Consider the following 24,485-nt stretch of genomic DNA (forward strand, 5'->3'; position numbering starts at 1 on the left):
GATACTCTACTCTCAAGACAAACTGGATTCTTTGACCACTAGATTGGTAACCTCCCCTGCTCTCTTCTAGCCCCCATTGCAAGAGCTTCTTTACTATGTCTAGCTCCCTGTTCGGGGCACAGGCATTCAAGGTCTCCCTCCGTGTCCATTTGTGTACACATATTAGTTGCTGCTTCAGACCTGAGCTCCCCAGATCCCCCATTTCAGCCAACTTCTGGCTTTGTTATCTTTGCCTCTTCCAGCTCTCCTAGCTTCAGACTCCCATACCGCTTCCAACCCCTCCCTTTCCAACAAAATGCTCTTCTACATTCCCCTTCTTAATCAATGTTACTTCTCAACTGACATGATCCCCTGTGACCATTCCAAGCATGTGTCCCTCCTAGACAAGCCAACAGTTTCACTCTGCTCCTCCCTTATTTCACCACTCCCACTGCAGCACCTGTTGCTGGCTCTCCTGAAGTACGCTTCCTGCCTGCTCTATTCCCCATTCCCTGGGACCATCCTGTCCAGGTCACAATCTCGCTAATCTAAAAAACAGAAAATATTAGAAAAACTAGCAATAAATTCACCATCCCTTTTCCCTACCTAAAACAATTCCGACCATGACTGAGGGGCACCATCCTCTCCCGAGCTGTGCCCCATTCTATCCACCATCTCGCTTCCATAGTACAACACCACAGGACCGTCCTCACATAATTCTGTTCCTACTTGTCCCAGAGTAGCAAGCACAACTCCAGCAATGGTTTCACCTCTTGACCTGCCCCCACACAGTCACTTTTTGTGTACCTCTTGGTTTCATCCAAAAGCACCTGCTTTTCCTTAAAGAAAAGTTGCCCCTCGGCAACATTGTCTATTGACAGCAGGTCAGTTTCCATATGTATGCTGATGACATCCAGTTATATCTCTCCAGCACCTCCCTCAACCCCATGACCACCTCTTGATCTCTCCAGCACCTCCCTCAACCCCATGACCACCTCTTGTTTGTCCGATTGCTTGGGCTGGATTTCTCCCTATCCGCTGCAGCCCACCACCCCAACCCTGGCCCAGTTTCCTGGGTTGGGGGTCATTAAGTATGCCGGGTGTGCTCCCAGCAGGATCCCACCATCAAGGTGGATGCCAACAGGAAAATGTGGGTCACTTGCTGGGCCGAGGCCTAAAACCAGGTTAATTTTGCAGGCCTGAGGGGAGGGAATGGTGTTCACTACTCGACCTTCTCCCTCCAAAGGGGTCTTCTGCTGAAACTGCCTGCCCTCCGTTTCACCTTTGGCAGCACAGTCTTCAGCTACTTCACCCCTCTCTAAGTCCCTCAGCATCCATTACCTTTCACGCTGGCTTTAAAAGCCTGCTCAAAGCATATCGGGGCCAAACTTCACAGCCATTTGGATGTGCTTGTGCCGTAAATCTGACAAGACTTTGGTTGAAGGGCTGGAAATTAAGTCAGGACCAGAATATGCTGGGTGTTAGCCTTCTCCACCAATCTCTGCAGGGCCTTGGTTCGGGGTAGAGCCTCTGCACGCCCCGAACAAGGTCACTAATGTCAATAGGGTTGGCAACACTTCAGGATTGTCCTGGAGTCTCCAGGAATTAAAGATTAATCTCCAGGACCCTGTCGCAAGCAACCCACGTTAAAAATCATAGGGGCCATTAAAACCTGTGGGATTTTTTTCATTTTCATGCAACACTTTTGTTTATTAGTTATAAAAATATTGGGGATGGATAAAAAGGCTGCTTGACTAACAGTCAAACATCATCCAATCGAGTAATGAAGTGTTGCTATGGGAACTCGTATGGGTCCTAGCTATGCCTGCCTTTTCGTGGGATATGTGGAACATTCTTTGTTCCAGTCCTACTTGGGTCCCCTCCCCCACCTCTTTTTCTGGTACAGTGCCATTTCCTGTTCTCACCCCAACTGGAACATTTCATCAACTTTGCTTCCAATTTCCACCCTCACCTTGCCTTCACATGGTCCATCACTAACTCTTCCCTTCCCTTCCTCAACTTCTTTATCTCCAGTTCTGGGGTTAGGCTATCGACAAACATCCACTGACTTCCACAGCTACCTGGACTACAGTTCCTCCCACCCTGCTCCCTATAAGGACTCTATTCCATTCTCCCAGTTTCTCCGTCTCCGTCGCATCTGTTCTGACGATGCCAGCTTCCATACTAGTGCTTCCGATATGTCTTCCTTTTTTCTCCACCGAGGATTCCCCTCCACCATGGTTGACACGGCCCTCGACCATGTCCGTCTCATTTCCCGCACTTCTGCTCTCACCCCTTCCACTCCCTCCCAGAACCACAATAGGATTCCCCTTGTCCTCACCTTTCATGCACAGGAGATACAACACCCGCCCTTTACCTCCTCCCTTCTAACCGTCCAAGGCCCAAAACACTCTTTCCAGGTGAAACAGCAATTTACTTGTACTTCTTGCAATTTAGTATACTGTATTCGCTGCTCATGATGTGGTCTCCTCTCCACTGGGGAGACCAAACATATTTTTAGGTGATCGTATTAAGGAACACCTACGTTCAGTTCGCAAGCATGACCCCAAGCTTCCGGTCGGCTGTCATTTTAATCCTTCGGACCAATCCCACTCTGACCTCTCTGTCCTCGGCCTGCTACACTGTTCTAATGAAGCTCAACGTAAGCTTGAGGAACAGCACCTGATCTTTCCATTAGGCACTTTACAGCCTACCGGACTCAACATTGAGTTCAACAATTTCAGACCATAAACACTGCTCCTATATTTTTAGGCAGCAGCTGTTAGTAATAATTCTGCTATTTCCATTTTCACCTCCTATAGACCCATCTTTTGTTTCTTTACTTGTCTCATTACCATCTCCTTTTGCCTTGCACCATCATCCCTTTTGTCATTTAATCTCTCCTGCCTTTCACCCTATCACAGACGTTCCCTTTTGTTCTTTCCTCCCCTCCCCCCTTTCCCTGCCCCTGCACTTGCTTAAAATCTGTTACATCTCTAACTTTTTCCAGTTCTGATGAAAGGTCATCAACCTGAAACGTTAACTCTGTTTCTCTCTCCACAGATGCTGCCTGACCTGCTGAGTATTTCCAGCATTTTCTGTTTTTGTTTCAGATTTCCAGCATCTGCAGTATTTTGCTTTTGGAGTAATGAAGCCTGTTTGTTTCACAATTGGTGCAGGAATACGGTGCCCTGTGAGGATGGATGTGTGGGGTGATGGGGGCATGGGCCAGGGCGGGTTGGAGGTGGGAGGTCATGTGATGAAACCTACAAGAATATGTCCAACCAGAGTTGGGAACCCTAAATGTCCGAAGGGGTGTGGCTGGGGGAAGGGGATTTCCAGTCCACAAATGTCTTTTGTCCCTGGACTATGTATATATTGCAGGCTGGTGCAGCCAATGCAAGTAGGCATACTTGCTTCCAGCTGGCATATGTGGTGCTGAGCTGTGGCGTGAACTTCTGAAGATTTTTACCATTTTAGGAGCAATTTTCAGCCCCGCCCACCCTATTAAGGTGGATCACCGAGGTCATGTTTCCTGGAGCTGATTTTGCTGACTGGTGGGTGCCCAAACTGTGGCCCCAGTGGCACAGGTGTCACGAAAGGTTATTTAAATGAGGGAGCCTTCCCCCTTACCCGACATACTCTGCCGGGGTCAGTGCTGGAGGTTCCTGCAGCCATCTGGGAGCCATCCTTTCAGCTGAGATTTCAGTCAGCTCTCCTAAATCACACACTAATGCTTATGATTTGTTTCTCCTCTGAGAAACTCTTTGCGACATTTTCAACATTGAAACAGGACTAACAGGACTGGACAGACTAGATGCAGGAAGGATGTTCCCGATGGCGGGGGAGTCCAGAACCAGGGGTCACAGTCTAAGGATAAGGGGTAAGCCATTTAGGACTGAGATGAGGAGGAATTTCTTCACCCAGAGAGTGGTGAACCTGTGGGATTCTCTACCACACAAGGCAGTAGAGGCCAATTCATTAAATATATTCAAGAAGGAGTTAGATATATTTCTTAAGGCTAAAGGGATCAAGGGATATGGGGAGAAAGCAGGGACAGGGTACTGAGTTTGGATGATCAGCCATGATCTCATTAAATGGTGGAACAGGCTCGAGGGGCCGAATGGCCTACTCCTGCCCCCAACTTCTATGTTTCTATGTTTCTATGAAGGTTCCAATATGGATGCAAGTTGTTGTTTGTCTAAGGGTCCTGGGCATGTTTGCATTCAATCACTCAAATTTCACAATGTGCATAATGTACAAGATGTCCATAATAAATGTGCAAGAAAATCTACCTGCTTCTTGGACTGCTCATGAAGCTCATCTTGTTTAAGCGATTGTGAACTATATCTTGAAGAACGTCTGTATCACCATGGATGATAATCGGGATTGCTGATGACCAATATGCATAGTAATCTGGGTACAGATAAAAACATGTTCTGAAAAGAAAGCCTTAAAACATAAAGACCTAGAACTTGGATGAAGCCCAGAAATGGGCGTGGGGATCGTGCTGCGCGATAAACTCGCACCTGTTCAGAGGATTGCAGGCAGTATGCAAACTTTCTGTTGGATTAGCATGATTGTAGCATTCAGCCCAGTGCTGAGTGCACTGCTGAGTGGCTGAATGCTCAGCAGGGGGCCCATGTTCATATGAGGCTAGCTCCAATTAAATCTAGCCTGCACTACTTAAAGGCAGTCTGCACCTCTTAAAGGGGAGGTGCCTTCTGTCTGCAACAAGTGATTGAAGTGGCTGAGAAGAAAGTTCTAATGCTGGCACAAAAGGGGAGAGAGCATGCACCTAGGTTCTCTGATGCAGCACTGAAGACCTTGGTCCAGGGAGGTCAACTCCAGGAGAGAGGTCCTCTTTCCATAGGGAGCCAGAAGATCTTCCAGGCAACAGACCAGAGTGCAGTGGGAGCAGATACCCACTGTGATAAATGCCAGTAGTGCTGCCCCGAGGACCTGGATTCAGTGTGGGAAGAAGTTTAATGACCTCACACGAGTGGTCAAGGTCAGTGAATTCATCTTCAAATGCCATATCCCATCATCTGCACCACTAGCCTCACACAATGCTCAATGCACTACACCCCCATCACTCACCTAACAACAATTGCTAGCAATCACGACTCACACCTCACATTCATAGCTTTACCTCACCCGCTTACCAGCCAGCCAGCCAGCCCAGACTGCTGCCACCCATGCCAAGGTGGTGCAATCTAAAGCCAGGCCTACAAGGCCCAGAGCTCTTCGAGGTCACCCTGCAAGGCCATCTACAGTCTCCCCCACTGAAAGTCAGCAGCCGTCCACCAGCCATGCTGCAGCCACTGGAATAACACTGCGTAAGAGCACTAGGATAGGCCAAGGCACACGCAAGACAGTCACCAAGGGAATTGTGATATCCGAGTGGTAAGGTCAGAAACTGAGAGAAGCGAGATATTAGGAACAAAACCCAACTGTTTATTTACACGGTGTAGCAGAGAAACATCTCTTACCAGCTAGAGGCAAGGCACACAATTCTTACTGCACAAGCACCAAGATGGAGGATTCACCTCTGAGTCATACCCATAATGCAATGCCACATTACCGTATTAACTGGTGTACCAGGACATTGAATACATGACCCATTATCTTAAATACTGGTGAATGTGAACCCTTAATATTTGGCTCTATCTGGTGGATAACTTAAACATTACATCCCAGATTACTATATCCCTCCCCTCTTAAGTTGAACATTAATTTCTTAACAACATTCTTAAAAAGTCCCATAAGGAAACTCCTTTAACGATAGTCCATACTGAACGAATCTAGCAGGTCGTTATCAATCTCTCTGGCGGCTTGTGAGTCCTTGGTGAATGTCTTATAGTCAAGTCCCTGCTTGGTTGTGGTAGAGCCACCTGCTGCTCCTGAGCAGTACTCAGAGTATCTGACTCTGCTACGATGGTTTCCTCTTGATGAAGGGGTCCAGGTAGAACTGGCTCTGTTCGTGGTGGTGGTACTACCGATGCATTTGGATAACTGGGGGCCAACTTGTCCTCTGACATCTCCTCTGGAACCTCCATTTTGATTTCCCCTTGTCTGGTCAGTATCTGATCTACATGTCTGCGTACTACCTGACCAGTTCCCACCATGACCGTATATGATACTGGACCGGTCATTGAGTCTATGATGCCTGGAATCCAATTTGGACCATAACTGAAATTCCTGGTAAGGACCGCATCTCCTTCTCCAAAACTGCGGCTCTTTGTCCTTCTGTCATGGTTCTCCTTTTGTTTGATTTGTCGGTTTTCCACCTTCCTTTTTAGGTCTGGGTGAACCAGGTCAAGAGTGGAGCGTAGTCGACGTCCTAACAACAGCTCAGCAGAAGAGAGTCCTGTGGTAGATTGAGGTGTTATTCTGTAGCTGAACAGAACTCGTGACACCTTGGCTGCCAAACTCCCTTCCGCACTTTTTTTCATCATCTCCTTAAATGTTTGTACGGCTCTCTCCGCAAGTCCATTTGAAGACGGACGATATGGAGCTGAGGTCACATGCACTGTTTCTAATGAACTCTTTTGTTTCTGCACTCACAAAACACGTGGCATTGTCACTTACTATGATCTCCGGTAGCCCTTGATTACTAAAACTCCTACGCAGGCAGTCTATAGTAACAGTAGATGAAGCAGAATTTACAGGATAAACATCCATCCATTTGGAATGGGCATCAATGATTATGAGGAACATCTTTCCCATGAATGGACCCGCATAATCTACATGTAATCTTCTCCATGGTTTATCCGGCCACTCCCAGGGGTGGAGAGGAGCCGCTGCTGGTGCCTTCCTGTGTACTTGACAAGTGCTGCATGTCTTGACTAGATTTTCTATCTCCTCATCTAGCTTTGGCCACCACAAGTAACTCCTTGCCAAGGCTTTCATACACGAAACTCCAGGATGACACTGATGTAGTTGCCCTAGGATAGACTGTCATGCTGGCTGTGGAATAATCACTCGTGCTCCCCACAACACGCAACCATCCTGCACACCCAGCTCTGTCTGCCTGACACTAAGGTGTGAAATCAGTCCCTTCCGGATGCTGTGGCCAACCCCTCATCACATATGCTCGGACTCTAGACAGTACTGGATCTTTACTGGTCCATGTCCTTACTTGTTCTGCGGTCACAATTGCCGTGTCCGTGTCCTCCAACATCAAAACTCTGTCCTCTGGAGCTGCACGGATAGGTGTACCTGGCAGTGGAAGACGGCTCAAGGCATCTGCGTTCCCATGGTACTTGCCCACCTTGTAAACGATGACATACTCATATGCCCTCAACGTCACTGCCCACCTCTGGATCCGGGGTGACACCATCTGTGGTACTGCTTTCAGCTCATTAAAAAGAGATAGAAGAGGTTTATGATCGGTGCATATGGTGAATTTCCTGCCATATATGTACTTGTGAAACCTCTGTAACCCAAACATTACTGCTAACCCCTCTTTATCTAACTGGGAATAGTTTTTTTCCGCTGGTGTCAGAGTTCGAGACATAAACCCTATTAGTCTTTCTGTTCCATCTTCCAAGCTGTGTGAAAGAACCGCCCCACCCCGTAAGGTGAAGCATCACAAGAGAGAATGATGTCTTTCTCTGCATTGTAGTGAACCAGCACATCTGAGGACAGCATCAGTTTCTTGGACTGTTCAAATGAAACCCTCTGTTCCTCTTCCCACTGCCACTGTGTCTCCTTGCGCAGAAGTTTGTGAAGAGGTGCTAACACTGTTGCCAAGTTTGGTAAAAATCTGTTATAATAGTTTAGCAGTCCCAGGTAAGCTTTTAACTCAGTCACATTGGTAGGAGCTGGGGCCTCCTGCAGTGCTTGTACCTTCTCCTTGATTGGATGGAGCCCGGTGGCGTCCACTCTGTGTCCCAGGAACACGGCCTCATTCCCCAGGAAAGTGCACTTACTCCTCTTGAGCCGTAACCCAGCCTTATCCAATCTTTGTAGTACCTCTCTCAGAGTGCTCAGATGCTCCTGGTCGGTTCTTCCCGTCACCAGAATGTCATCCAGATAGATTGAAACATGTGGGATCCCTTGCAGTACACCCTCGATAGTCCTCTGGAAAATAGCTGGACTAGATGAGACACCGAATGGTAAGCAGTTATAGGTAAACAAACCCTTGTGTGTATTTATGGTTACATACTTCTTGGATTCCTCATCTAGTGTAATCTGCAAGTATGCATGACTCATATCCAGCTTCGTGAATTTCTTCCCTCCAGCCAGGTTTGCAAAGAGATCCTCTGTTTTGGGAATAGGATACTGTTCTAGTTTAGACACCCTATTTACTGTCAATTTATAATCTCCAGAGTCTTACCGAATTGTTCGGTTTTAAAACAGGTACAATGGGAGCTGCCCATTCTGAACATTTCACGGGTTCCAGTATGTTCTCTCTCAAAAGACGATCAAGCTCAACCTCTATCTTCGGTTTCATGGCATACAGCACAGGTCGTTGTTTAAAAAACCTTGGCAGTGCCTCCTTGTCTACATAAATCTTAGCTGGGGGGCCATTAAATGTGCCAAGTTCTTCCTTGAACACGTTCTCTTGTTCAATCAACACTTCTTGCAAAGACAACTGTTTGCCTCCCTCTATTTGATTTATTGCTCCCTAATCTAATTTAAGTTCTTGTATCCAGCCCCGACCTAACAGGTTTGGTCCGGAACCCGACACTACAACTACAGGTAGCTGTTCCACGGTGTCCCTGTGTTGCACAGTTACAGTAGCTGTACCCAATGTCGCCACTCGTTCACCGGTATATGTTTTAAGCTGCATAGAGCAAGACTTTAACTCTGGAACTTTTGCACGGTTCCACAATTTTGAGTACTCCTCCCTGTTCATTATGGTTACACCGCATCCTGTATCCACTTCAAAGTTGACCTTATAGTCATTTACTGTCAGTTGCAAAGTGATAGGATCGACTTTTGGAATGTTCTCTACCATACTATGCATTATGAACATGTCGTCTTCTTTCTCAGCTTCTCCGCTGATGTGATGTGCTCCCTGTTTTTTCACTTCTCTTCCTAGGTTTTGCTTTCCTCCCCCTTTTGGTTTGTATTCCTCCACGGTTGCTTTTGCCCTGCATGCATGTTTTATATGTCCTTGTTTCCCACACTTGTGGCACTTTTCCTCCAGAAACCTGCATTCACTCGCCAGGTGATCACCATTGCATCTATAACAAGCCTTTACCTGCTCCCTTTGTGGTTTCTGACGCATGTTTAACTTGTGCACAATAACCTGACCTCCAACTTGCTTTGTAGTAGTCCAGTCTGAACCTTGTATTTCTTTTACATCTCAGTTCGCTGTCTCTATGGCTTGAGCAAGTTCCAACGCTTTTTCATATGTAAGCCCAGTCTCGGACAATAATCGCCGCTGCATTCGATCATCCATTATCCCGCAAACTAGCCTATCTCTCAGCATGTCTTTCAGGTTGTTGCCGTAATTGCAATCATGTGCCAATTTTCTCAACACCGCTACATAATCCAATACAGTCTCTCCCGGTTTTCTATTCCGTGAATTAAACTTGAAATGCTGTACAATCTCACTCGGTCTGGGATTGAAATGGTCCTTTAGCAAGGCCACTAAGTCAGCAAATGATCTGTCTCCAGGCTTTGCAGGACTGTATAAGTTTCTCATTAAACTATACGTCTGACTTCCCACAGAAGTGAGCAAAATTGCTCTCCGTTTTCCGACATCATTAAATCCATTTGCTTCAAAGAAATGCATCAACACCTCGCAGTATTCATCCCAGGTCTGCGTCTGAACATCAAAAGCAGATATCTTTCCTACCGTAGCGGCCATGATCCATTATTCAGTGCTCTTTTATTTTTTTTCTCCGTTACGATGTGACCGTTTGATCCTCGTCGCCAATATGTGATATCCGAGTGGTAAGGTCAGAAACTGATCGAAGCGAGATATTAGGAACAAAACCCAACTGTTTATTTACACGGTGTACCAGAGAAACATCTCTTAACAGCTGGAGGCAAGGCACACAATTCTTACTGCACGAGCACCAAGATGGAGGATTCACCTCTGAGTCATACCCATAATGCAATGCCACATTACCGTATTAACTGGTGTACCAGGACATTGAATACATGACCCATTACCTTAAATACTGGTGAATGTGAACCCTTAATATTTGGCTCCATCTGGTGGATAACTTAAACATTACATCCCAGATTACTATAGGAATGCACAAGGGTGATTAATTGGTTTTTTTGCTGTAATATTGGAAGGATAGATGTATAAAGTTGGTTTGGAATGTTTGCTTTGTGTGGCTTTTAATTCAGCATTGTGGCTGATGCTGTGATGTTCAGTAACGGAGGGACGGTAAGGTGTGGGACTAATGTTGAATGGGGAATTGGGGTTGTGGTCACTGGTATCGCAGGCGAATGATTTGAACCCGGATATCCCAGCCAGATAGGGTTGCCTCCTTCCTTCCGCTTCTCCCTCCTCCTCTTCCTCTTCCGCTTCCTCCTCTTCCTCTTGCTTCTGAGATGGTGGCCGTATCCCTGGTGGCAAGGGCTGTACCGTCATGATGGCCAGGTTGTGGAAGATACAGCAGACAACCACAAGTTGGGCACATGCTCCGGTAAGTACTGTAGGGCTCCTCCAGAGCGCTCCAGGCAGCGGAACCATTGCTTCAGCACCCCAATGGTCTGCTCTGTGATGTTTTGTGTGGCAGCATGACTCTCATTGTACAAATGCTGGCCATGTGTGGTTGGGTTGCGGAGCGGATTCATGAGCCAGGTGGTTAACGGATAGCCCTTGCCGCCCAGTAGCCACCCTCTGGTGACTCAAAGTCTGAGGAAACAACGGACTGGCGTAGAATAATAACATCATGACTGCTGCCAGGATACTGGGCATTCACCACCATGATGTGCTAAGCATGGTCGCATTCAGCGAGTGTAATCTTTGCAGTTGCGGTACATCTCAGCATTTAGACACAGTGCCTGTAAAGCCACATGGGTGCAGTCGATGGCGCCCTCCACCATGGGGAAGTCCGCCATCCTGGCAAAGCCATGTGCATGCTCCACCTCCTTCTCGCTAGTCAAAGAGAAGACAATGATGTTCCCTGTCCTGGCATAAAGAGCTTCTGTCACCTCTCTTATTCAGCAGTGGATGGCGAACTGGGAGATGTTACAGACTGGAAGGATCCCGACGTGAAGAAATTCAGGGCCACAGTCACCTTCACAGCACTGCCCTTGCCCTGGAGTGAGGCTGCAGATCTGGTCGCAAGAGGTGGCAGAGTTCTGTGAGCACCTCCTTCATAAAGTGCAGGCACCTCAGGTTGATGTAAAAGAATTGCTCTCGGAAGACCCTAGGTGGGTAAGGCCTCCCGCTGAGAGCCCCTCTCCCCCTCCTCCTCCCTCTGCGAGCAGTTTGTCCTCTTCTTTGCTGCCTCTGCTCCATCTCCCTGTCATTCTGCAGGCCAAAGGGGATGACAACTAGAGCACCCATGACTGGGAGCAAGTGGTCTGACCAGAACCCTTGAAATCAGAAGCAAGGCCTTCTCCACTTGCAGCATCACTCCCTGTCACCTCACCAATTTTAAACAACTTTAGAAAGCTGCAAACATTTCCACAAACTTACACAGAGCCAGCAGAAATTAAAAAGCAGCACACTGGCAGTCCATGTTAGCTCATGCTAAAACTGAATTAAAATTTAGGGTAAGACTAAATTTGTATTGAAACCATTGATTTTTGCTGATACTTTAAACCATTTTCGGAGATAATAAAACATTATCCACCGTTCTCATAATTGTCTTAAAAGAGCTTCAAGTTTCAAGGAATTCTGTCTTGCTACAGTGACTTGGATATGAGGTTTAGAATGGTGAATTTAAGATCAGCAGCAATTTTCAGGTCTTTCTACCAAAAATAGCCTTTCATGTCACAGGTTGAGACTACTTTTCTTAACAGGACACTCACTGATGAGACAATTATGATAGATAATGGCTTTGGCCTAGAAATTCGGTGGGCTGCGCCACCAGTTAGCGCCTAAAGAGGGCACTCATATTTAGCTGGGGCGCTAATGGCGGCGTTAACCTGTTGCGCAGAAATATAAAATGCCTTGTGTAGAATTGTATATTTACACTATCTGCAGACTTTCAAGTTATAAGGACAAAAGAAAACTTAACAAAAGGTCCAACAATGGCTTCTCTTTTAAAAATATTCCAGAGGCCTGGCCTCACTGCGAATGCTACCTGTCACTTGTCTGTCCAAGCCTGGATGTTGTCCAGGTCCTACTGTAAGCTGACTTGGGCAACTTCATTACCAGAAGAGTTGTAAATGGCTGGGCCAAGAACACTATCTGGAAGAACTGTGGCAGCGATGTCCTGGGACTGGTTTTGGACAACCACGACCATTGCCCTTTGTGTCATGCATGACTCCAGCCACTGAAGGGATTTTCCCTTGACCTCAGTTTTGCTAGGGTTCCTTGGTGTCATACATGATCGAATGCTGCCTTGATGTCAAGAGCAGTTATGTTCATATCTTCTCTGGCATTCAGCTCTTGTGTCCACGTCCAGATCAAGGCTGTAACGAGGTCTGGAGCCGAGTAATTCTGGCAGAACCCAAACTGAGCATGAGCAGAGCAGATTATTGATGACTCCTTCCATCACTTTTCTGATCATTGGTGGGGGAGTGGGGAGGCTGATAGGGTGGTAATTGACTGGGTTAGATTTGTTCTGCTTTTTGTACAATGGCTTTTTGTACAGTTGCAAAATAATGACCCCAAGCATTTGAAAATAAGCAGACAAAATGAAGTGACTGTTTCAGATATTATTTTTCAGAAGAAATTCTAGACAATTTAAACATTTCCCTGAATGTATCTTTGACCTTGGAAGTCATTTTGGAAATTATGCATTTCCTTCCTAAAATGAATACATATTCCAGACATATGCACCAAGACAAAGGTCCTGTGTGAAAGAAAAACAATGACTAACTACATAAAAGTATGTCACCTTACTCAGCAAGAACTTTCTGAATTCTTCACTTCGAATGCCATCAAATGCTATGTGATTTTTCAAGTCCTTTGCATGCACATCACATCCCCATTCAATTAAAAGCTGTTAAGTCGAACCATAAAGAAAATCAAATTTACTATTGAAATGCAAGGGCATTCAATAAATAAAATGCAACTGAAAAACAAACTGTCCATCAATGTAGAACATATACATTGAGGGAGAACATTTAGGCATTTTGTAATGGCTTCATTATGTGCAGGCGTAGCAAATAATTAAGGCTTCATGATATCCAAGCTATAACATTTATCATAAATACAATGAGCATACTCATATATCAGCTAAATTGGTGATTCTGTTCCTGAAGCTTTTTAATTTACCAGGCATTGCAAGTTGAAATATTTTTTAAAAACTTTTATTACAGTTCAGATAGTGGCTTTTGGAACACTTTAAAAAGATTAGGGGGCCGTTGGACAGAATATTAATCTAGAAATAGTAGGAGCTTGCAACAAAGGTAATGCAATAATCTTGGGTGACTTTAATCTTCATATAGGCTGGACAAATCAAATTGGCAAAGGTAGTCTGGAGGACAAGTTCATGGAATGCATGTGGGACAGTTCAAAAGCAGTGGGAGCAGTGCGAGAGCGCCAAAACCCGGGAGAGTTCAAAAGCAGCAGGAGCAGAGCGAGAGCACCAAAACCCGGGAGAGTTCAGAAGCAGCGGGAGCAGAGCGAGAGCGCCAAAATCTGGGAGAGTTCAAAAGCAGCGGGAGCAGAGCGAGAACACCAAAACCCGGGAGAGTTCAAAAGCAGCGGGAGCAGAGTGAGAGCAGAGCGGGAGCACCAAAACCCGGGAGAGTTCAAACGCATCGGGAGCAGAGCGAGAGCGCCAAAACCCAGGAGAGTTCAGAAGCATCGGGAGCAGCGGGAGGCGCTGAGATACAAAGGACCGGTGAGTGTAAAGAAGTAAAAAGTAATCGAAGTGTGACGTCAGCAGAAAGCAGGTAAGTGATTGCTGGTGAGTATTTCTCTTTCTCGCTTTTTTTCCAAACTTGAAGGTCTAAATTTAAGTGCCTTGGTGTAGATTAAAAGATATAAGTGATGTAAGAAAAAGGAGACTTACCATCAAGTAACTTTAAAGTAAGCTTTAAGTAACTTATAAACACACTATATACAAGAGAGGTCTTTACCATGCCTCTGGTAGAAGCCTCTTACAATACTGAACAGACCAGTATTTATACCAGTCCAACAGGAAGTGACATATGACAGGAAGTGAGGTATGTACACAGTTCATAGTTCACAGTTCATAGTTCACAGGAAGTGATGACATAACTTCCCGGAAGTTAGCATTTTTATCACATTCTTCCCTCCTGCAGGATTAGAAGGCTGTGGTCTACCTTTTGGTCCGCAGCCGCCGAACAAGGAAGAGTCGCACCCGTTTGGATTCCCGTCGTAGAGGGTCGCTGGTCCGCTTACATGCGGTTGGCCATTGGTCAGAGTCTGTGTGGCCTGGATTGCCCTGTGAAGGGTCGGGGAGATCATGGCTTCGAGTACGAGCCCCAATAGGTTCAAAGTCGGACTGCCTCTGTTCAGAGGGAGGTGCAGAGCTGGTCTGTGGCGGATCAGTACTTTCATGCGCGGTACTGGGAGGGTCGCAACCTTGAGCACGGGGTTCTACCGGCACCAAGCTAGTTGGTGTCCGATCAGGATCCTGGAGAGGGGTACCCGATAGGTCCCAAGAGTTTCCTGGTGAAATGCCATCACCCGATGTCCCACTAGGTCCTGGTGGGCAGGGAGCCAGATCCCGTAATGATACGGTAGATTCTCGGCCGTCGGAATATCGTATGTTTGCATAGGTGGGGTTGGCATCGGTTAGTTCAACCTCGTCTACGAGAGGGTCATTTTTAGACGTCCGAACGTATCTTCGGAGTAATACAGGTCCAGGAGTAGTTAGCCATGACGGGAGTGATGTCCCATGAGATGAGCGACGCTGGAATCCAAAGAACCGCTCATGAGGTGTAGTATTTGTGGCTGTAGAAAGCAGGGACCGTATAGAGTGCAATGCATCCGGAAGCACTGTTTCCCATTGCTGGTCTGGTAGGCCCCGAGATCTTAAAGCGAGACGTACGGAATTCCAGATGATACCGTTATACCTCTCTACCTGCCCATTTCCGATGGGATGGTATGGTGTTGTTTTGCTTGTAGCAATTCCCCGTTCTGAGAGGTAGTCCTTGAGTTCCCTTGACATAAAGGATGGACCCCGATCTGAGTGAATATAAGCCGGCATGCCACAGAGAGAAAATACCTGCTCAAGGCAGCAGATTACTGTGGACGCCAGCATATTGGAGCAGGGGAAGGCAAACGGAAAACGTGAATATTCGTCGATCATGGTGAGCAAATATGTGTTCCGAGTTGAAGAGGGCACTGGGCCCTTAAAATCGATGCTAAGTCGTTGCATCGGTTGGGTTGCATGTATGAGTATACCAGCTGAGGGGCGGAAGAACTGAGGTTTTAATTCCGCACAAAGCCGGCATTCTGAGCATATTTTCTTTACATCTCCAGTGGAAAAAGGGAGATTCCGTGATCGTACGAAATGTAGCATGCGCGTAACGCCAGGATGACACAAACCATTGTGGACATCCATGAGAGTGGAGGATGACATAGTGGAGCAGAATGCCCGTGTGAGGGTGTCCGGGGCCACATTCTCCTTGCCAGGCCGATAGAGAATGGTATAACCAAAAGAGGCCAGTTCCATCCTCCAAAGTTGTATTTTATTATTCTTAATTTTGGTTCGTTTTCGATTATCGAGCATGAAGGCGACTGATCGTTGGTCCGTGATCAATGTAAAGTGCTGGCGAGCTAGAAAATGGTTCCACTTCCGTACTGCCTCTATGATGGCTGTGGCTTCTTTCTCAACCGGAGGATAATGTAGCTCGGCACCTTGTAAGGTCCTGGACATAAATGCTACAGGACGACCTTCCTGATTCAGAGTAGCCGAGATCGCCACCTCCGAGGCATCACATTCAACCACGAAAGGGAGATTCTCATCGATGGAGTGAAGAGCCGCTTTCTCCAACTGTTTTTTGAGAAGGTTAAAGGCTGCAACAGCCGCTGTTCCCAGTGGAAATGATCTAGCATGCAACAAGGGTTGGATTTTGTCCGAAAAATTAGGAATCCATTTAGCGTAGTATGCAAACAGACCGAGAGCCCGACGTAAAGAAGCCGGATTCTTAGGTGACGGGAGCTCTTGGAGCGGGCGAAGTCTTTCTGGGTCTGGCTTAATGATACCATTGCCTACGCAGTAGCCAAGGATGTTGATGGTCGGTTGCGACTCAACAGATTTGGATTCATTCAGGGTCAAATTACGGCGATGGAGGGCATCCCGAAATTTTTGGAGGTTGGAGTCGTGTTCCTGTTGATCGTGACCTGCAATGGTAATGTTATCAAGATAGGGAAAAGTGTCCCTTAGGTTTTCCTGCTTAACCAGGCCATCCATTGCCCGTTGAAAGGCAGCCACTCCATTAGTAACCCCGAATGGGAGGCGACGAAATTGGTACAGCCGTCCATTAGCCTCAAAGGCTGTGTACTGCTTATCTGAGACCTTCAAGGGTAACTGATGATAGGCACTTTTTAAATCGTAAGTTGAGAACACTTTGTATTCGGCCAGTTTATTAACCATATCATCAATGCGTGGCAATGGGTAGGCGTCCAAGTCGGTATATTGATTGATGGTTTGCGAATAATCGATGCATAGTCGCTGTTTGTGAGGTTTTAGAGGGTTCTTGACAATGACGACTTGAGCCCGCCAGGGCGACGAACATGGTTCAATGATATCCTCTGCTAGAAGTCGAGAGATTTCAGCCGCAATAAAAGATTGGTCTTCCTGATTAAAGCGCCGCGATTTCGTTATTATCGGTTGGCATTGAGGCGGAATACTGGCAAATAATGAGGGTTCATCAAGTGAAGCTGCTGATAATGCACAAAAAGGTAATTTAGATGGTATATTAGAAATAGTAAGTCCGGGTTTGGATCCACCAAACTCAATGGTGAGTTTCTTATGCTGTTTTTGGAAGTCCAGCCCTAAGAGGAGATCACTACATAAGTCTTTGAGCACCGAAAGTCGGGTGGAGGGATACATACGACCATGAAGTGTCATATCAACAACACAAAAGCCGGAGATTCTGGTATTAAGTGATGACTGGGCCATCGCAATTGCCTGGTCCGATGGGAAGACATGTAGTTTCAATTTCGCAACAATCTGTTCCTTAATGAAACTATCAGTACTTCCTGAGTCAATTAAGGCATCTAAGGTATGCCCTTTAATTGAAATTTTTGTGGCTGCCTGAGACAGGTTCTGTGGGCAAGCAGCTGTAATTGGTGTCGTTGCACAGAGAGTGGCTAAAACTCTCGGTGTGCTTCTTCGGGAGAGAGCTCGAGAGGAAGCTTGATAGGTCCTAGCTGGAGCATCTTGATAGGCCCTAATTGGGGCAGTTCGGTAGGTCTTAGCTGGATTGGCCCTCGTAGAGGCCCTTGATAGGCAAACTTTAGCAAAGTGTCCTTTTTTCCCGCAATAACTGCAGATTGCATTGCGAGCAGGGCAGGTTTTCCTAGGGTGAAAAGCACCTCCACAAAAGAAGCATTCCTTCCTAGATTGCCAAGAGGCTGCTAAAGTGGGGTCGTCCTCCTCTTCTTCATCAGAATTATCAGAATTAGATTCCCCCATGATAGGGTTCACCTGAGACCGCTTGAATTGTCTGGTTGCAGCTACAGCAGCAGATCGAGATCTGGGCAGCTGATAGAGGTCTGCATTTCTCTTTGCCAAATCCAGTGAACAAGCTAGGTCAAAAGCTTTTTGTAGCTCAAGTGTTTCACTTTCTAGTAGACGCTGGCGTATAAATGGAGAGGCAATCCCGCAGATGAAAGCATCACGAATCATTTCTTGGCGGTACAGCTCAGCTGAGGCTGCCTGAAAGTTACAATCTACGCTGAGCCTGCGAAGTTCTTGCAGGAATTCGTCAATTGATTCCCCTGGCCCTTGTCGGGCTGTGGCCAGTAGATGTCTAGCATAGACCTCATTTGGGGTCTTCGCATACAGTTTCTTAAGTGCCCGAATCACCTCTTCGTAATTATCCCAGTCATCAACATATTCGAACACTTTTGGGGTCACATAATTGACAAGTATCTTCAATTTAGCAGGAGCATCCACTTTACATTCATCCAGAAAATTCTCAAAAGTACGATACCAATGCTTCCATACCCTGCCAGCTGCTGGTGTATTCGGGTCCAAGTCCAGACGAATAGGTCTAAGGATTTTCTCCATGATGGGTGGTTCCCTGGATCCTTAACTTCCGAGTTTGTCTGAAGGTCTAGTATTTGTCAGTGTAAATACTAAGTTACTTAAATTGATGTAAGAAAAAGGAGACTTACCATCAAGTAACTTTAAAGTAAGCTTTAAGTAACTTATAAACACACTATATACAAGAGAGGTCTTTACCATGCCTCTGGTAGAAGCCTCTTACAATACTGAACAGACCAGTATTTATACCAGTCCAACAGGAAGTGACATATGACAGGAAGTGAGGTATGTACACAGTTCATAGTTCACAGTTCATAGTTCACAGGAAGTGATGACATAACTTCCCGGAAGTTAGCATTTTTATCACAATAAGTGTTCCAAATTTTAAAACTAATTAATTAATTGAGATGGGAGACCAGGCAATGTGTTGTTGTTGTTGCATGCGGGAGCTCGTGGACACCATTGAGGTCCAGGGCGACCACATCTGCAGCAAATGTTGGCTGCTCGAGGAACTTCAGCTCAGAGTTGATGAGCTGGAGTCCGAGCTTCAGACACTGCGACACATTCGGGAGGGGGAGCGTTACCTGGACACTATGTTCCAAGAGGCAGTCACACCCACAAGAATAATTACTTTCAATTTGGCCCATGGTCAGGAGCCTCAGCCCTTGGCCTTGTCCAACAGATACGAGATTCTTCCTCCCTGTGTGGACGAGGCCAGGGACTGCAGGGAGGATGAGCAAACTGACCACAGCACCGTGGTACATGGAGCCATTCAAGTGGGGGAGCAAAAAGAAATGTTGTAGTGATTGGGGGCAGTATAGTGATGGGGATAGATACTGTTCTCTGCAGCTGAGAGCGTGAGTCCCAAAGGCTGTGTTGCCTGCCAGGGTTAAGGACATCTCCTCTGGGCTGGAGAGAAACTTGGAGTGGGAGGGTCATGGTCTACGTAGGTACCAATGACATAGGTAGGACATAGAAAGCGGTTCTGCTGAGAGAGTATGAGCAGCTAGGGGCTAAATTAAAAAGCAGAAGCACAAAGGTAATAATCTCTGGATTACCACCTGAGCCATGAGCGAATTTGCATAGGGTAAATAAGATCGGAGAAATGAACGAATGGCTCAAAGACTGGTGTGGGAGAAATGGGTTTCGATTTGTGGGGCACTGGCACCAGTACTGGGATAAGAGGGAGCTGTTCTGTTTGGACGGGCTTCACTTGAACCATGCTGGGGCTAGAGTCCTGGCAAATCGAATAACTAGGGCTGTAGAGAGGACTTTAAACTAAATAGTGGGGGGGAGGATCCAGGTGAGTGGGAAAATAAAAAGTCAATGAGAAATGAGAAAGCAATAGAGCAGGCTAGAGATGGGGGAAATAATAACCAGAGTGTGACAGGAAGGGACAGAAAGTTTAAAAATAAGAGTGTAACAGAAAAAAGGCCAAAACAAGGAAAAATGGTAAAAAGACAAAGTTAAAAGCTTTATATCTGAATGCACACAGCATTCATAACAAGATAAATGAGTTGACGGCACAAATAGATACAATGGGTATGATCTGATCGCCATTACAGAGGTGTGTTTGCAAGGCGACCGGGGCTGGGAACTGAATATTCCAGGGTATATGATAATTCGGAAGGATAGAAAAAAAGGAAAGGGAGGTGGGGTGGCTTTGTTGGTAAAAGATGGGATCAGTGCAGTGGTGAGAAGTGATATTGCTCAGAAGATCAAGATGTAGAATCGGTTTGGGTGGAGATAAAAAATAATAAGGGGAAAAAGTCTCTGGTGGGCGTAGTCTACAGATCCCTGAACAGTAGCAATGCTGTTAGACAGAGTATAAATCAACAAATAATGGAGGCCTGTAAAAAAGGTACGGTAATAATCATGGGTGATTTTAATTTCCATATTGATTCGACAAATCAAATTGGCCATGGTAGCCTGGAAGAGGAGTTCATAGAGTGCATCCGGGATTTTTTCTTACAACAGTATGTAATGGAACCAACCAGGGAGCAGGCTATCTTGGATCTGGTACTGTGTAATGAGACATAATTAATAAATGATCTTATAGTAAAGGATCCTCTAGGAAAGAGTTATCATAGCATGGTTGAATTTCAAATTCAGTTGGAGGGTGAGAAAGTTGTATCCCAAACCAGTGTCCTGATCTTAAAGAAAAACAATTATAATGGCATGAGGGCAGAACTGGCTAAAGTGGGCTGGAAAAGCAAATTAAAGGGTAGGAAAGTTGAAATGCAGTGGCGGACATTTAAGGAGATATTTCATAACTTGCAACAAAAATATATTTCAGTGAGAAAGAAAGATTTTAAGAGAAGGGAGCACCATCCGTGGCTAACTAAGGAAGTAACGGATGGTATCAAATTGAAAACGAAGGCATACAATGTTGCCAAGATTGGTGGGAGACCAGAGGATTGGGAAATTTTTAAAAACCAGCAAAGGATGACTAAAAAAAAATAAGGAGAGAGAAGATGAATTATGAGAGTAAGCTGGCAAGAAACATTAAAACAGATAGTAAGAGCTTCTACAGGTATATAAAAAGGAAGAGGGTAGTGAAAGTAAATGTTGGTCCCTTAGAGGATGAGACTGGGGAATTAATCATGGGGAACGGGGAAATGGCAGAGACTCTGAACAAATATTTTGCATCTGTCTTCACTGGATAATCAAGGGGCCACAGGGAGTGGGGAACTAAAGACAATCACTATCACTAAGGAAATAGTACTCGGTAAAATAATGAGACTAAAAGACGACAAGCCCCCTGGACCAGATGGCCTGCATCCCAGGGTCTTAAAAGAAGTGGCTGCAGAGATAGTGGATGCATTGGTTGCAATATACCAAAATTCCCTGGACTCTGGACAGGTCCCAGCGGATTGGAAAACCGCTAATGTAACATCCCTATTTAAGAAAGGGGGAAGACAGAAAGCAGGAAACTATAGACCAGTTAGCCTAACATTTGTCGTTGGGAAAATGCTGGAGCCCTTCATTAAGGAAGCAGTAGCAGGGCATTTAGAAAAACATACTGCAGTCAAACAGAGTCAGCATGGTTGCCAGTGGATGTGGTGTATTTGGATTTCCAGAAGGCATTCGATAAGGTGCCACATAAAAGGTTACTGCATCAGATAAGTGCTCATGGAGTTGGGGGTAATATATTAGCATGGATAGAGAATTGGCTAACTAACAGAAAGCAGAGTCAGGATAAATGGGTAATTTTCTGGTTGGCAAACGGTAACTAGTGGGGTGCCACAAGGATTGGTGCTGGGGCCCCAACTATTTACATCTACATTAATGACTTGGATGAAGGGATCGAGTGTAATGTAGCCAAGTTTGCAGATGATACAAAGATGGGTGGGAAAGCAAGTTGTGCAGTGGACTCAAAGAATCTGCAAAGGGATATAGACAGGCTAGGTGAGTGGGCAAACATTTGGCAGATGGAGTATAAGTGCGAGGTTATCCACTTTGGCAGGAAAAGTAAAAAAGCAAACTATTATTTAAATGGAGAGAGATTACAAAATGCTACAGTTCAGAGGGACCTGGGGGTCCTTGTGCATGAAATACAAAAAGTTAGCATGTAGGTACAGCAAGTAATCAAAAAGGCAAATGGAATGTTGGCCTTTACTTCAATGGGGTTGGAGTATAAAAGCAGGGAAGTCCTGCTACAACTGTACAGGGTACTGGTGAGACCACACCTTGAGCACTGCGTACAGTTTTGGTCTCCTTATTTAAGGAAGGATATACTTGCATTGGAGGCAGTTCAGAGACGATTCACTAGGTTAATTCCAGAGATGAATTATGACTTATGAGGAAAAGTTGAGCAGGCTGGGCCTATACTCATTGGAATTTAGAAGAATGAGAGGTGATATTATCTAAACATATAAGACACTGAGGGGGCTCAACAGGGTAGATACAGAGAGGATGTTTCCCCTCATGGGGAAATCTAGAACTCGGGGGCACAGTCTCAGAATAAAGGGTCGCCCTTTTAGAACTGAAGTGAGGAGGAATTTCTTCTCACAGAGGGTTGTAAATCTGTGGAATTCTCTGCCCCAGAGAGCTGTGGAGGCTGGGTCATTAAATACATTTAAAGTGGAGATAGACACATTTTTGCAAGATAAGGGAGTGAAGGGTTATAGGGAGTGGGCAGGGAAGTGGCTTTGAGCCCAAGATCAGCCATGATCTTATTGAATAGCGGAGCAGGCTCGAGGAGCCTATGCCTGCTTCTATTTCTTATGTTCTTATGACAGGGTTAATTAGCAATCTCATAGTAAAGGATCTTCTGGGGCTGAGTGATCATAATATGATAGAATTTCACATTAATTTTGAGAGTGACTTGCCTAAGTTCGAAATTAGAGTCTTAAACTTAAATAAAGCCCCTTCAGTTCAAGGGGAGGGCCACTGCGTACTATGCAGGGCCTCCAATGGCCCCAACTAAGCCACCAGGGCGGCGTGGTGCCGTGGCAGCAGCCTGGTGCCAAGACCCTGTGCCGGGCTGTGCAATGACAGCCAGGATCACGCCACGGTACACCATGGAGGGCCGACCTGGAGGTCGGCCAAAATAGAAAATGGCGGCGTCGGTCACGGCCGCACCTCCACTTTAACTACCCCGCCCCACAAATGAAGGTTGGCCCAGCTTGTGACCCGTGAGGCTGGCGCCGACACCGCCCGCGGCTGCCTCAAGGGGCGCAGCCGATTTTCTGCTGCGGGACGCTAAGGGGATGCGGTAGGGCGCGAAGGGGTCACCGCGTATGGTGATGACATCATCGCCAGAGGTGCAGCAGCACGCGGTGCTACCACTGGGGCTGCAGCACTATCGGGTAGCACCTCAGCAACGCCCCGCTGAATTTCACGGGAGGCGCTTTTTCCCCCCCCCCCACCCCGGGCTGAGGCAACACCCCAGGGGAGTAGCAGTGGCTCCGTGAAGCACGAGCCTGCTGTCTTCTCAGGATGACAGCATTCATGCTCACACCCCACCACTCCACCTGTGCCCTTGCTGTTGCCTGTCAGTGAGCCAGCCTAGACTGCTGCCAACCATGCCGAGATGGTGCAGTCTGAAGCTGGGCCTTCTAAGCCCAGAGCTGCTCAAGTTCATCCTCCAAGCCAATCTACAGTCTTCTCTACTGCAAGTCAGCAGCCTTCCACCAGCCATGCTGCAGCCACTGGGCTAGCACTGCGTAGGAGCATTAGGACAGGCAAAGGCACACGGAAGACAGGCACTAAGGGAATGCACAAGGGTAATTAGTTTTAGTTTGTATGCAATATGGCATGATTTTATTGATAAATTTGGTTTGGAATGTTTATATTGTGTTAGCTTTTATTTTTGCATAAGACAAATAGGACAATGTGATGGTCGGTGACTGGGGAATTGGGGTTGAGGTTACTGGTATTGCAGAATTAGTTCTTCACGTACAGCCTGGGCAGAAAGGGGCTGACAAGGCTGCAGTCTCCCTTTCTCTTCCTCCTCTTCCGCCTCCTCCTCTTCCGCCTCCTCCTCTTCCACATCCTCCTCTTCCACATCCTCATGATCCTGCTCCCCAGCTTCTTACCTGATAGGTGGTGGCAAGGGCTGTCCCCTCATGATGACAAGGTTGTGCAGCATACCACCACAAATTTTGAGACCTGCTCAGCCGAGCACTGCAGGGCTCCTCCAGAGCAGTCCAAGCTGCGGAATCATTGCTTCAGCATGCCAATGGTCAGCTCTGTCACATTTCATGTGTATGCAGGCTGTGCATGTGTACATGGGTTGCGAACGGGAGGCATGAGCCATGTCATCAGTGGATAGGTTTTGTCACCCAGTAGCCATGCTTTGGTTTGCCGTGGTGGTTGAGATACAGCTGGCACAGCGGACTGCCGCAGAAGGAAGACATCATTACTGCTGCCAGGATACCAGGCATGATGCGTTGACTATGGTCACACACCAGCTGGATGTTGAGGGAGTGGAATGTGGAATCCCTTTTGGTTCTGGTACATGGCAGAGTTGACACGTGGCATCCGCAAAGTGATATGCATACAGTCAATGGCACCCTGCACCATAGAGGAGCCTGCAAACCTTGCAAACCCTTGTGCTTGCTCCGTCTGCTTGTCTCAAGAAAAGGGAATGAAATAAAGTTCTCTCTCTTTGGATAGAAAGCCTCAGTGATTTCCCTTATGCAACAGTGGACGGCAAACTGAGATGTTGCTAATATCTCCAGCACCAGTCTGGAAGGAGCCAAACGCATAAAAGTTCATAGC

At 46.5% G+C, this 24,485-nt stretch overlaps 1 protein-coding gene across 1 annotated transcript in view; it reads right to left on the reverse strand.

Annotated features, from left to right (window-relative positions):
• LOC147106299 (ankyrin repeat domain-containing protein 61-like) overlaps nt 1–24,485 on the reverse strand; it is a 103,869-nt gene that overhangs the window by 66,158 nt on the left and 13,226 nt on the right. Inside the window, exons 5-6 of the mRNA XM_086009290.1 lie at nt 12,971–13,070; nt 4,275–4,395 (exon numbers count right to left, since the gene is read on the reverse strand). Coding sequence (XP_085865416.1) covers nt 4,275–4,395; nt 12,971–13,070 — 221 coding nt within the window. The remainder of the gene's footprint in view (nt 1–4,274; nt 4,396–12,970; nt 13,071–24,485) is intronic.

The sequence above is a fragment of the Somniosus microcephalus genome, chromosome 16 (assembly GCF_052327205.1).
Source record: "Somniosus microcephalus isolate GS21.2 chromosome 16, FLI_Smic_1.0, whole genome shotgun sequence".
NCBI lineage: Eukaryota > Metazoa > Chordata > Chondrichthyes > Squaliformes > Somniosidae > Somniosus > Somniosus microcephalus.